Source organism: Orbicella franksi, chromosome 9, assembly GCF_964199315.1.
Source record: "Orbicella franksi chromosome 9, jaOrbFran1.1, whole genome shotgun sequence".
Taxonomy (NCBI): Eukaryota; Metazoa; Cnidaria; class Anthozoa; order Scleractinia; family Merulinidae; genus Orbicella; species Orbicella franksi.
The window spans coordinates 8,288,486-8,299,800 of NC_138153.1; the positions used below are offsets into that span (position 1 = coordinate 8,288,486).

At 40.0% G+C, this 11,315-nt stretch overlaps 2 protein-coding genes across 2 annotated transcripts in view; both read right to left on the reverse strand.

Moving 5' to 3' along the window:
* Window positions 1–6,038: 6,038 nt before the first annotated feature.
* Window positions 6,039–11,170, reverse strand: LOC145496737 (carbohydrate sulfotransferase 1-like). Its single transcript, XM_081476471.1, has 2 exons — window positions 8,360–11,170; window positions 6,039–7,830 (listed from the first exon to the last, which is right to left on the reverse strand). Exon 1 carries the CDS (start codon window positions 9,682–9,684, stop codon window positions 8,386–8,388), a length of 1,299 nt encoding a protein of 432 aa, XP_081332597.1. The 5' UTR covers window positions 9,685–11,170; the 3' UTR covers window positions 6,039–7,830; window positions 8,360–8,385.
* Window positions 11,171–11,244: 74 nt separating this feature from the next.
* LOC145496738 (COMM domain-containing protein 6-like) overlaps window positions 11,245–11,315 on the reverse strand; it is a 6,785-nt gene continuing 6,714 nt past the window's right edge. Inside the window, exon 8 of the mRNA XM_081476472.1 lies at window positions 11,245–11,315. This exon is cut by the window's right edge and continues 329 nt beyond it. The gene's annotated coding sequence lies outside the window, so the exon portion shown is untranslated.

Below are 11,315 nucleotides of genomic sequence, written 5' to 3' on the forward strand. Positions count from 1 at the left end.
AGTACATTTATGGTCAATTTTCATTACATTTACGGTTTTCATTACATTTATGGGTGATACATGGGTGTAGAACCGACCGATTGCTTTGGTACGACAATTTGGTTAATTGTAGTAAATATTTCGTCCCGTATTTATTTTACTTGTTGTTTTATGTTGACTTTTTCGCTAGACTTATTGGACAGTTCTAGAACTTGAAAATCAGCATATGGAGTTTGAAAGGACGTTTTGTTCCAGTGGTTCATCTTTCCCTGGACAATAGGAGTACTTCCGCTATCAATTTGGCAGACCTGGGACGGGTTTTCTTAACAATACCCGATACTTTGTCTGTAACGGGGTCCCTGGATCAGCCTGGTTGGTGGCTTCGCTTTTTCTTTACTTGTTTGTTTTTGTAGTTTATTACCACTTTCTACTCCTCTTACCCTCCTCATTTCAGACGTCTCCTAAACCGTTTTACCTTCAGTTAAAAGTGCTCAAGAATCTGTTAGGTCCACTCCCATTGGGTGTGACTAAGTGGAGAGGGGAGCCCCCAGCCGGGTCGGTCCACTCCCGTCTATCCAGATGGTAGCGTCCGGTAAAGTACACGCTTCACCTGAGCTGCTTCGTTTTCGCGACCCCTTTTTGTAGTGGAGTTTCTAAGATTGGGAGGAATATGGGCTTTTTTTTAGGGTTTTTTTCATTATTCGCGGCAATTTGTACTTGGGAAAGAAATTATTTTCACCCATATCGTAATATCTTCGCGTGTGCCATAGAGGTGGAGCCATCAATAAGCTCAAGAGTGATCTTAAAAGCCTTAAACCTAACAAAGCTTCTGGCCCTGATGGTATTTCGTCTCGTAGTTTAGCTGTTGCGGGATCATCGGTTTCAGATGGCATGTTAACGGTTTTTTATCACAGTATGGCTTTGTCCAGTTTTCCTGATCCATAGAAGTTAGCAAAAGTTAATGCAATTTTTAAAAAGGGAAGTCCAGCAGATGTTTCTAATTATAGGCCAATCTCACTACTTAGCATTCCCAGCAAGTCCCTTGAAAGCCAGATTTGCAGTCTAATTGATAATCATTTGAACAGCTGTGGCACAAAAAGCTGTGAACAATGGGGTTTTACGAAAGGACTCTCGACTGAAGGAATGCTGATTTCAATGACTGAGAAGTGGAAGATAGCAATTGACAACGGTCGGACAGTGGGAGCGGTCTTTATTGACTTCCAAAAAGCTTTTGACACTGTTCCCCACGACATATTATCTTAAAAGTTACATGCCATTGATATATCAGGATCACTCCTTGAATGGCTTATGAGCTATCTATCTAACAGACGCCAGTTTACTGAGGTAAATAACTGCAGGTCTGCCACTGACTTTGTGTGCACTATGGGGTTCTTCAAGGCTCGCTTCTCGGCCCTAGGTTGTACACCATATACGTTAATGATCTCCCTGACCACATTGATTCAGGAGATCTTTACATGTATGCAGACGATACCACAGTGTACTGTATTGGCCCAAAGGTCGACCAAGTTATATCATCTCTAAATGAAACAATGAAGCAAGTCCTCATGTGGAGTGTCAAGAATCGACTAACCATCCATTCAATCAAAACTGAGGCAATGATTTTAAGGAAATCCACCTTTATTGGTCCTCTCCCTCCCCTTTACTTTGGGACAGGCTTAATTAACCTGGTTGACTCTACCACTTGCCTAGGAGTTAAAATCGACAATAGACTTTCATGGTCTGTGCACATTGACTCTGTGAAGAAGCACTTCACATAAAAAGTTGGAGCACTAAAGAGAATGAGAATTCTTCCTAAACAGTCACTTGAGGAATTATAATTCAAATCTATTATTCCCAGCATAACATATAGTATTTCAGTATGGGGAAATTGCTCCCCCTCTGCAATGAATTCTCTGAACTTAATCCACGCAAGAGCTTCTCGTATTATAAACAATCTTCAAACGTCGCTGGCTGATGACATCTGTCTCATTACATCGAACTGGCTCCCTTTCTCTTACTTTTATAAAAAGTCCGTTCTTATGTTAATGCACAAAGTGTACTTTGAAACTTCAAACCAATCTGTTTGTGAACTTTTCTCTAAAAATGCAGCTTCTAGGTCATCTCGCTTTCCCAATCAATTTAATATCATTAGGTTTAAATCTGATACTGGAAGAAACACTTTACAGTACAGAAGCCCTGCGATCTGGAATTTTTTAAATAGATTAGTTCAAGTACCTGAAAATTTTTATTCTTATCAGCCTGGCAGATATTAAAGAAACACGTCAAAGACATTGCTGGGTTTTCTTTCAGCAAGGAAGCGACTTTGATCACTGCAAAAAAGAGATGATTTTATATATTTTTGATCTGTCTAATTTCTGGCAATATTGTCGTAATTAGGTTCTAGTGAATCAAGTATGTATATATGATTATTAAGTTTCCCCTGTACGTAGTTCTTATTCTTTTGTTAATATCTTTCGTGTTTGTAAAATTTTATATTTTGTGTATAGTAGGTTCACATCAGCCCTTCGGCTGCCAAATCCCCTCTACAACCTACTTATCAAATAAAGTTTACTTACTTACTTACTACTACTTACTAGGTGCAGCATAACAATGAAAATTCTACTACAACTTAATTTCAGCGATTCTTCGCTGGTCTCCGCGTGATCTTTTCCTTGTTGTTGCGGATATCGGAGATCTGCTGCTTACTAATGCCATATTAAGCTCACAAATTATTTCCTTTTTCTCCTTTCTCTGAGCGCAAAATTGTAGACTTTATCTTTTTTCGAAAAAACGGATCGTTTACTCCTCAAGGACATGATGATTGTGAACAAACGCGCGTGACGCTAGCTTGTTTGTCTTGTATACCACGCCAAACGAGCCAATACAGCGTGAAATTTCACTTAGCAACAAAGCAACTCTGAGCCAATCAGAGCTCATTCGAATGTTCTTCATTAATTGAAGGGGTGAGTGCAAAACCATGCTAAGTGACGATTTGGGTGAAAAAAAAATTTTCGCGAAAAGGCTTGAATTTTTGCATGCGGTCTTCAATGTAATAGAAAAACGTGGTCCTGTATTTTTGTCGCTGGTTTTTGCTTCGTTTATAAAGACGCCGCTAGGAAAACCGAGTGGTTTTTCTGCATACGCAATATCTCGAAAACGAAGCGAAGCTTAGCGGAAAAACTACGGGACATTGTTAAACATACCTAAACAAAACTGTATGGGAAATTTGGAGCGTTTTCGACAAAGTTCACTTTTGATTAAAATACCTAGCGCCCTTTTCCCGCCGAGGTCTTCAAATAAACGAAGCCGGGCCTTTGTTATGATAAACAGAGCCGACCCTTTGTTATAATAGCCAAGCCAAGCCTTTGTTATAAGTCGAAGTCTCGCCTAGGTTTATTATAACAAAGGATCGGCCCGCCGCGACCGCAAGGACTTTGATTTTACTTAGAAACCAGCAAAATGTCAATTTCACGCAACTTATATAAGCTTAAATTTATTGATTTCAGGTCAAAAGTGGTTAAAACGTTGACTCATGTTAACGCGCGACGGCAAGAATGTTGATTTCTCTTAGAGAGCAGCAAAATGTCAATTTCACGCAACGTAAAAGCTAAAAAATGTCGATTTCAGGTCAAAAAAGGTTTAAATGTTGATTTCATGTTAACCCGTGACGGGAAGGTTGTTGATTTCACTTAGAAAACAGCAAAATGTTGATTTCACGCAACGTATAAGCTCAAAAATGTTGATTTCAGGTCTAAATAGGTCAAAATGCTGATTTCACGTTAACGCGTGACGGCAAGGATGTTGATTTCACTTAGAAAACAGCAAAATGTTAATTTCACGCAGCGTATAAGCTCAAAAATGTTAATTTCAGGTCTAAATAGGTCAAAATGCTGATTTCACGTTAACGCGTGGCGGCAAGAATGTTGATTTCACTTAGAAAACAGCAAAATGTTAATTTCACGCAGCGTATAAGCTCAAAAATGTTAATTTCAGGTCTAAATAGGTCAAAATGCTGATTTCACGTTAACGCGTGGCGGCAAGGATGTTGATTTCACTTAGAAAACAGCAAAATGTTAATTTCACGCAGCGTATAAGCTCAAAAATGTTGATTTCAGGTCTAAATAGGTCAAAATGCTGATTTCACGTTAGCGCTTGACGGCAAGGATGTTGATTTTACTTAGAAAACCGAAAAATGTTAATTTAACGCAGCGTATAAGCTCAAAAATGTCGATTTCAGGTCTAAATAGGTCAAAATGTTGATTTCACGTAACGCGTGACGGCAAGGATGTTGATTTCACTTAGAAAACAGCAAAATGTTAATTTCACGCAGCGTATAAGCTCAAAAATGTTGATTTCAGGTCTAAATAGGTCAAAATGCTGATTTCACGTTAGCGCTTGACGGCAAGGATGTTGATTTTACTTAGAAAACCGAAAAATGTTGATTTAACGCAGCGTATAAGCTCAAAAATGTCGATTTCAGGTCTAAATAGGTCAAAATGTTGATTTCACGTAACGCGTGACGGCAAGGATGTTGATTTCACTTAGAAAACAGCAAAATGTTAATTTCACGCAACATATAAGCTCAAAAATGTTGATTTCAGGTTTAAATAGGTAAAATATGGCGGCCGGAAAATAGTGTTAACATCTGGAACTTACTTTGGTTATCTGGGACAATGACTATCTGCACTGAACAAATAAACATCAAATAAGCACTTTTCCAAATACAGCAACGTCTTAAATGGCTAAAAATCACGAGATAAATACATATTTTTCGACAAACGCGATCGTAGCTTTATGTCACGCACCGCCTAACAGTTTAACAAATTAACCCTTCTGCGCAACGTACGGGTCTCCATACATCTGCATGTCCGCTGATCCCAGAAGTTCAAAACACTACAAATCATGCCGATATGAAATAAAATCAAAGCAACCTGGATCACAGATGTATGTTACAATCGATCGCTACTTGTTGGCCATTATTATCTTTAAATGAAAAAAGCCGAAACAATCTAGTTACCAGTTCGAGAAATGCGAGCAGAACGTGATCGCAATGCATGCCGGGAAGGGTCTTTACACCTCGTGCGCGGGAAAACATGGCGGTCGATACAAGACAAATTTTATCACTCTAAAACCAGTTCTCGCTTTCCAAACTTTGACACTAGCAACGCTTGGCAAATGGGCCACAACTCACGAGAGGGTATTTTTCTTGGGCAAGAACTGCTCTTGGACTTTGCTGCCTGGCTCGATCTGACTTCGAACGCCGATAACACGATTACGGTATATCAGCTACCTTCGAAGTTTCAGAACACATTTTGATTCTTTAAAACGTGCTGATGACTTACGGGTTTATCGAGGCTTTATGATGCCTCTCAACCACCAGGCAGGCACACAAGGTACTTTAACACAATGCTTAAGATATTAGTTGACAGAGCTCTAATGCGGCACATCTCTTTTTAGTTCGATGGTATTTCGTTTGCCGCTCGATCGATTCACGTGTTGTGCTCACGTCACAATAGCCGATGTAAACAATCTGTTCCCAGATTTCCGCTCTATGTATGCTGTGAGATTTGATTTTGACTTCATACACTATAAACAGTCTGCCTGTTTGCTGTTCAACAAATAAACTCCTAAAGACATGGCTAGGAAAAGCCAAGTATTTTTGCATACGTTATAACTCGAAAACGAAGCAAAAACCAGCGACAAAAATACAGGGTCCCGTTTTTCTATTACATTGAAGACCACATGCAAAAATTCAAGCCCTTTCGCGAAATTTTTTTTTTTCACCCAAATCGTCACTTAGCATGGTTTTGCACTCACCCCTTCAATTAGTTACGACGCGTTCGAGCGCTGCTTCTGCTATTTAAAAGCAAAACGAACTTGGTTTTGACTGCACTTTTCAATGCTGCAGTTTTAAAAAGATTATGGTTACGGATCTTGATCGTGACTAATGAAGTCATGACAAAATTGGGACTAGAGAGGAAGTCCGGATAATCAAGAAGTAAAAAAGACAAAAAAGCACCCTCTTCAGAATATTTCCGAGAAAACCATTAAATCGGAGCAAATTTCATATATTTTTATTGTATAACAATTTAGAGGTTTACCTTAGTTGTCTATGATTTAAGTCCTTTTACAAATTCTGATGTATGACAATAATGTAATCTTACTACTTATAATATACTACTCAGACTACCAGTTGTTCCTTTCGAATGCCTTGTTATTTTTGCCGTTAGAAGGCTACACAAGGGGTGCTTAATGGGCATTACAGACCGCCACTGGAAATTACTGCATGAATGCAGCGCGTTCATGTGCAAATTCTCTCCGAAATCTTTCCGCTTCTGAGATGTCTATTTGTTTTCTTCGACCTTGGTCTGCGTTATCTCGGACTTCATGGGACAGAACAAAACAAAACAACGAGACTTTGTAGCGAAAAAACTGTACAAGCAATATGATAGAGTTTGCCCGGGGTAAGGGGCAGATGTCAGCAGCCAAACAAATATTTGTGCATATATATTGGTAATTATATAAGCTAGTCCGCTAGACTACTCAGGCATGAACGCCTAACGCGGTGAATCAAATGTTTAGTGGACTGAGGTAAATTTTATCCATTTGGTATGAACGAGAACAATTAAGATGGATTCCGCTCAAAGTTCGAGCAATGAGTTGAAAAATTATTTGCTATAAGTCTACTCATAGCACCGTAACTTTGCGCAGTAATATATCAAACACGAAAGACCGTGTTTGACAACATTTCCAAACTCCGAGAAGAGAGTTGAAAATATGACGCGCAGCGGAGTATTTTTGACGAACTTCGAGGTGTTTGGAAATGTGGTCAAACACTGTCTCGAGTGTTTGATATATCTTCTCAATCGAGACTAAAACTAAGGAGAAAACGGAGGATTAAAATCGTAAAAATCTATGCTAATTAAGATCAGATATCCAAACACCGTCACGGTCATGATTTCCTTTGTTTAAACTTGATGAATTATTAATGAGTTTGAGAATACTATTTAAAACAACTTACTTTAGTTCATTTCTCTAAGTGACCCCGCGATTAAATTCTCAAGCATTGTCGAGAAAGTTAATGTCAAACCTCGTAAGAATGCTTAAAGCGTGTGTTATTGTGTTTTTAACTAATGCGAAACGTCTGTTTTCATTGAAATAATGATAACTTCAAGTCCAATTTTCCCACAGGCGGCCCAAGCTCTCAATGTTATCCTTTTTTTTTTTTTCCTTTTTATGCGAACGTTCAGGCTAACGTGACATATGGCGTGTACTATTAAATAACGACCGAATTTGACCACGCGAAACATGACTCTGGCCTTGCAGCATATGGAGGTGTTGTGTTACAACGGTTTGAATTTATAAAGGTTTGTATGGGAATGCAACGGCTTTGCTTGAAAAGCCAATTATTCTGATATTTTGTGAATAAAATCGACTTACCCTGTTGCTGTGTTGTGTTCTTTGTTGTTTGCCAGCTCCTCAGGCCGATCTAACGCGATTTCGGCGAGTTATTGTTCTGTGGGTTTCCACTACTAAAAGAAAGACAAGGTCTTGGGCCGCCGGTGATTTTCCCTCACGGAATCTTCTTAACGGTATTCAAAATAATACCATGCCACGATCTTTTTTTTTTTTTTTGGTACCTTAATTTTTGCCATTATTGCTCGAATGCTCTGCGGAAATCATCTTAATGTTCTCACATCGAATTCACCGAGAATTTTCTGCCCCCCAAAAGTGGCAATACTCAAACGAAAGAAGTTGTGGATTGTTTCAAATGATTGAAAATCTTTTCTTCTGTTTTGGTGTGATATGTTTACCAAACCACGACACCGTGCTACACAGTTATTCATATAGCTGGTTTTCACATGACGTCACTAAAATTCGAACTACAAAACTATTGATCTTCCTGAGATTTTTACTTAAATGATGTATAAGAGCAGCTTAAAATTAATATTCATACAAATTTTCGCCCAGAGAGCTGTCATGATGGTTAAAAGAGTGACTTCTTTCGGGGAACTTGGCTATCTGAACAGTTCATGTTATAGAAAAAGTATTATTTTAATCTTTTAGAGTTCCTCGAGGGATAAATTTACGCTTTTGTAGCAAAACTCAGTGACAGATGTTTCTGTTAGTTTCCGGCCGCCATGTTGGTGCCCATACGGATGGGCACCAGCATGGCGTCTCCATACAAATCTCTATAAATTTGGGTAAAAAATTTCTCCGCATATCTCGCATGAGAAAAATTGCTGTGACCAGAATTTTGGCGAAAGTCTTTGCATATTTACCTTCTTTCATTTTCCAGATTCTGGACTTTATCTATTGACCGGTTTTGATTTATATTTTGATCTATTTTGAATTGCGTGATACTGAAAACCAGCAATACGGTATGTTCAACAAACTCCCAAACAATCACTCAAGCCAGTCAAGGGCTTCGAAATGGTCGTCAAGGAGACGAATACTCAGATTCCTCTGCATCTCGTAGGAATAATCCAGCGGTCTGTATCCCAACAGTTTCATAACAGGCCTGCAATAATGTTCAATGATGTTGATTTCGTACGGTGAAACCTTCCATCTCCACCGGTCCGCCCCCTCAAAGGAGTCTTGTCTCCACGGTGCTGCCTTTTGTTCGCTTTCCGTCTTCGGCTTGTGCGACGCTAAGTAAAGCCAGTCGCTCAAACCTTTGTCCATAGGTAACCCAGCAAATTCAAGTAAGCTCGGAAGTAGTTTAGAAGGGTCTTTGGCTAGGTCCTCATACCGCAATATCTTTATTTGCTTTCTCCACCTCGGTGGCAATTTCCTAATGATATTAAGATTTAATTCAGTCTGCCTACAGTTGTGATAAGAGAACATCCTTGAATTCGCTAAGCCAGCTTTATCCGTCTCGCGATAAAAACGCACCGCTTTAGACGAAGGAATAATCCCTCGTGGATCCCTGACTAGAAATAGCAGTTTACAATCAAATTCCTGCGAAGAATCGCACACATTGATCAACTGTTCTATATCAGTGTTCGGCATTCTTCCCATCAGAGCTTTCACGACAGTCAAACTGTATTTCTTCTCACAAACCTCCTCCAACATTTTCTGTTCGAACGGGTCTGGGCAACTATCCTGAGGAGTCCAGCGTGAATCAGTGGTGTTGTAACGACAAAAAGGAGGCGAAGAAAGAGCAATACTAGCTTGAGTTTCGCGTGACGCCTTCCCCACCACTTTACGATAATAGTGTTGTATGTCATTAGCGTGCTTGGGCGACACAAACTTACACTGGAACACACCTTGCATCCACTCAAAGCTTTTCTCCTGGTAATCTCTGTTAAAAGGCGCTACTCCTCCGTGAAGGCGTTCCACCGTTTGATAAGGCTCAAACAAATAAAATACTGACGGATGGTGGTTAAATATATTTCCCGTGAAGCTCGAACCAGACCGACCATGAGCGACAATTATTAAGTTCTGTCTTATTTTTCCTTTTCTCGTCTCCGTGAAATCTGGTTTTCGATTTTTTTCGACATCTTCGAAGCTGTCATCGCGGCTCCGTTCGTTAGGGACGGTATAAACGAAGACATACGCAGAAAACATGAATGACAGGAGAATCATAACAACAGCCAGGTGACGAAATCGAGGACACCGGCGAAATCGAAATCTCCTTCTTTGAGGCATCCCGACTAAGGATATTAAGAGAGACTTTCGTAACCACCTCATACATGCATACATACAGAAACTCAAATGACGTATGATATAAGTTATAAAATCCTGTCAGAGCCGACTTGCTCCCTTGGAGCGTTTTGCACAATTATGCATAATTTTAAAATACACACGCTGGGTCTAAATGAGGGTCTGAATGAGGGGTGGGAGGGCACATGTGACCACCTGCGAGGCTCACTTGTTGTTAGGGTCGCGTATCGCGGGCAAGGGCTGCGGAACGAACCGGCGAAAGGAATGGGACTTTTCCTCGCCCCATTCTTCTCGCCGGCTAGTTAAAATTTCATTACTTTGACGGTTGTCAAATAAGTGGTAGAGTAAAAACGTTTCCTGCACTCTTATCTTTCTTTTCGCACTCTTCTGTTTTTTTTTTTTTTTTTTCAGTCACTTGGATATAATTTTGGCCCTTGAGGAGTATAGCTCACTTAGTACAAAAAAGCGCACTTTTCTTTAGCCACGTTTGCATAAATACAGTAATATACAGCCATATATAGATGGACCTATAACCAGGGGGACTACAACCGGGATTTTACGGTAACCGGGAGTTCTAAGAGAGCTCGAATTAGCGAGGTCTAACGGAGAGTCTAAAATTGGGGGGACGGGGTGGTGACGGTTTACGATCGTTTCGATACAAATGGAAGTCGATTCGATACACATCTAACACATCTAACCGCAAACATCTAACCGAAAACAGGCCAACGTAAGTGTTATTTAGGCTGACCAGAGTGCTAACTCAGGCTCACCTCCTGACTCTCACGTCTCACCTCTATTTTTAACCCTTTGTCTGCCAACGGCGCATATACACGTCCAAAGTGGTCGTGCGCTTTGTACCGCTTGTGACGTCATCAATTTAAACGTCACCAGATATTCTTGATAAGCAGATAGACTAGTTGAGCTACAATAGGTCTATCCACACAACAGGCTTTTTTTTTGGATATCGACGGCCGAGAAAAAGGAAAGGAAAGGGGCAAGAAAAAAAGTTCGGAACGGGCGATGGGTAAAAAAAATTTTGGCTTATGCGTGTGTGCCAAATTAAAATATTGCATGTATTTTTGGACCTAATCTTGCGGAAATCTATCTTTTTGGTAAAAAAAAATAGCTCTCTCAGCAAATCTATGGCCCATTTAGCGTCATGGCAGCCAAAAAACTGAGTTAACGGTTAAAAACGGCATTTTTTGGTGAAAATTGGGCAGTTAAAGGGTTTACTCACAGATGACAACAACCAATGACAACTTCGCTCCCAGGGTCTCGCTCCTTCTTGCCCCCCTGGAGCGAGAGAGAGAGAGAGAGAGAGAGGGGGGGGGTTGGAAGAACAGAGATCCTGGGAACAAGGTGGCGTTATAACGCGGAGTTGTTGGAATCTCGGTTAATTTTCGGCAATTTCTCAGTTGCATTTAATTTTGCAGTTAACAGATAAAATAATAAACACAGTGATCTCTCAGTTGACAGTTAAAACTTTGACCAATTCTCACCTATGGTTTAAACCTCATCCAACCCCCACCCCCAACCCCCCAGATATAATGGCTAGTAAAAAAGATTCACTGAGCCACTGATCACAAAGCTAAAGATGCATTATTCAAGGTTTAGAATTTAATAATACTCAATATTTTATAAAACAAGAACATAGTTGGGGGGGGGGGGGG